At 40.7% G+C, this 1647-nt stretch overlaps 1 protein-coding gene across 1 annotated transcript in view; it reads right to left on the bottom strand.

Moving 5' to 3' along the window:
- The window catches only part of LOC104760874 (LRR receptor-like serine/threonine-protein kinase RCH1), a 16258-nt gene extending 14976 nt beyond the window's left edge, over positions 1-1282 (bottom strand). Inside the window, exon 1 of the mRNA XM_019240051.1 lies at positions 43-1282. Within this exon, the coding sequence (XP_019095596.1) occupies positions 43-1282 (1240 nt within the window). The remainder of the gene's footprint in view (positions 1-42) is intronic.

The raw sequence follows: 1647 nt of genomic DNA, 5'->3' as shown, positions 1-1647 counted from the left end.
GAAAATTCTGAGACAAGTCAAGAGCTTGAAGATTCTGACAACCCGCTAGCTCTGCCGGAATATTCCCTTCTAGCTTATTCTGCCATCCCAAGAAGATGTTGAGCTCCTTAAGCAATCCAATCTCCGGCGGAATCAAACCCGAAATCTGATTGGCGTCAATCTGCAACTGAACAAGCTGTGTGCAGTTACTTAGAACCGAAGGTATTGACCCGGTGATGTTGTTGCTACTAAGCATAAGCTCTTGGAGATTTGACAAGTTACCAAACGATTCAGGGATGGTTCCTGAGAAATAGTTCATAGAGAGATCAATTGCATTTAAGCTTTTAATAAATCCAATCTCCTCAGGGATAGGTCCGTGTAGATTATTTTGCCATAGAAGCATCTTCTCTAGGTTTTTAAGCTTTCCAAGCTCTTTTGGTAGCGTGCCGGACAAGTCATTGTCGTATAGAAACAGATTGATAAGTTCAGAGCAGTTTCCAAGCTCTTTAGGGATGTCACCTGAGAGCATTGTGGAATACACCGATAAAGACTGAAGCTTACTTAGTTTACCCAACGAAACAGGTAAAGAACCGGTTATTTTCGTAGCGGCGAGCCCTAAAACCGTCAGATTCAGACAGTTTCCAATCTCCTCTGGGATCTTCCCTGAAAGCTCTGAGTTTCCTCCGGCTCTTATGCTCTCCAGAGTCGAGATCTTTCCAAGCTCCAGCGGTAGATTCCCGGATAAGTAATTGTCGAATATCTCAATATTCTTGAGAGCAATGCAGACACCAAGTTCCGGTGGGATCTTTCCAGTGAGGCCATTGGAGTTTAAACTGAGTTCTTGGAGATTCTTGAGCTTACCAAGACTTGAAGGTATTTCACCAACAAGACTGTTTGAGCTCAAATCAATAACTCTAAGCTCAGAACAATCTCCTATCTCAGAAGATATACTTCCAGTGAGATTAGTGTTGGAGATAACGAGTTTCTGAAGTGAGGTAAACGAAGAGATGTTAGGAGGGAAAGGTAAAGCTAATTGAACAGAGACGACATTGATCTCTGTAACGAGTTTGTTCTCGGAGGAGGAGCAAGTAATGTAAGGCCATTGACATGGGTCTGAGTCAGAAGGATTCCAACCGGAGAATACTGACGGAGGCGGCGAGATCGTCGAGCTGTGAAGCCAAGAAATTAAAGCTGCAACTTCATTGGTCGATGCGGAGGTCGAGGAGATGAAGAAAGCTAAAAACAGAGAGAAGGTAATGGGAAAATGAGAAACAACAGTTAAGGCTTTTCTTGGAATCGGCATTTTCAAAGACAAGGAGATTTTTTTTTTTTTTTTGCATTTGGCTCTCATATCCAAAACCAGCCTTCTTGGTTCTGCATCGATTTGAGTCTCTCTCTCTTTCTCTCTCTCTCTTTGGCGTAGGGTTTAGGGAAGTTTTGCTTTAGAAATAAGCAAGAAGAAGAAAGAAAGATTATAAATGAAAAGTATATATTATGAAAGTACTAAACTTCATATGCTCTGTCTTTTTCTTTTACCTCGGGGTGTTGTTCTTTGTCTTTTAGATTAATTTAATTACAGTCATTAGCTTTTTCTTCGTAATCTGTTTGCACAGACACTATCCATAAATGAAAAAAAGTCAATAGTTATATACATAGAATATCTCAAAA

The sequence above is a fragment of the Camelina sativa genome, chromosome 18 (assembly GCF_000633955.1).
Source record: "Camelina sativa cultivar DH55 chromosome 18, Cs, whole genome shotgun sequence".
NCBI lineage: Eukaryota > Viridiplantae > Streptophyta > Magnoliopsida > Brassicales > Brassicaceae > Camelina > Camelina sativa.
This window is presented reverse-complemented; position numbering and strand designations above follow the sequence as displayed.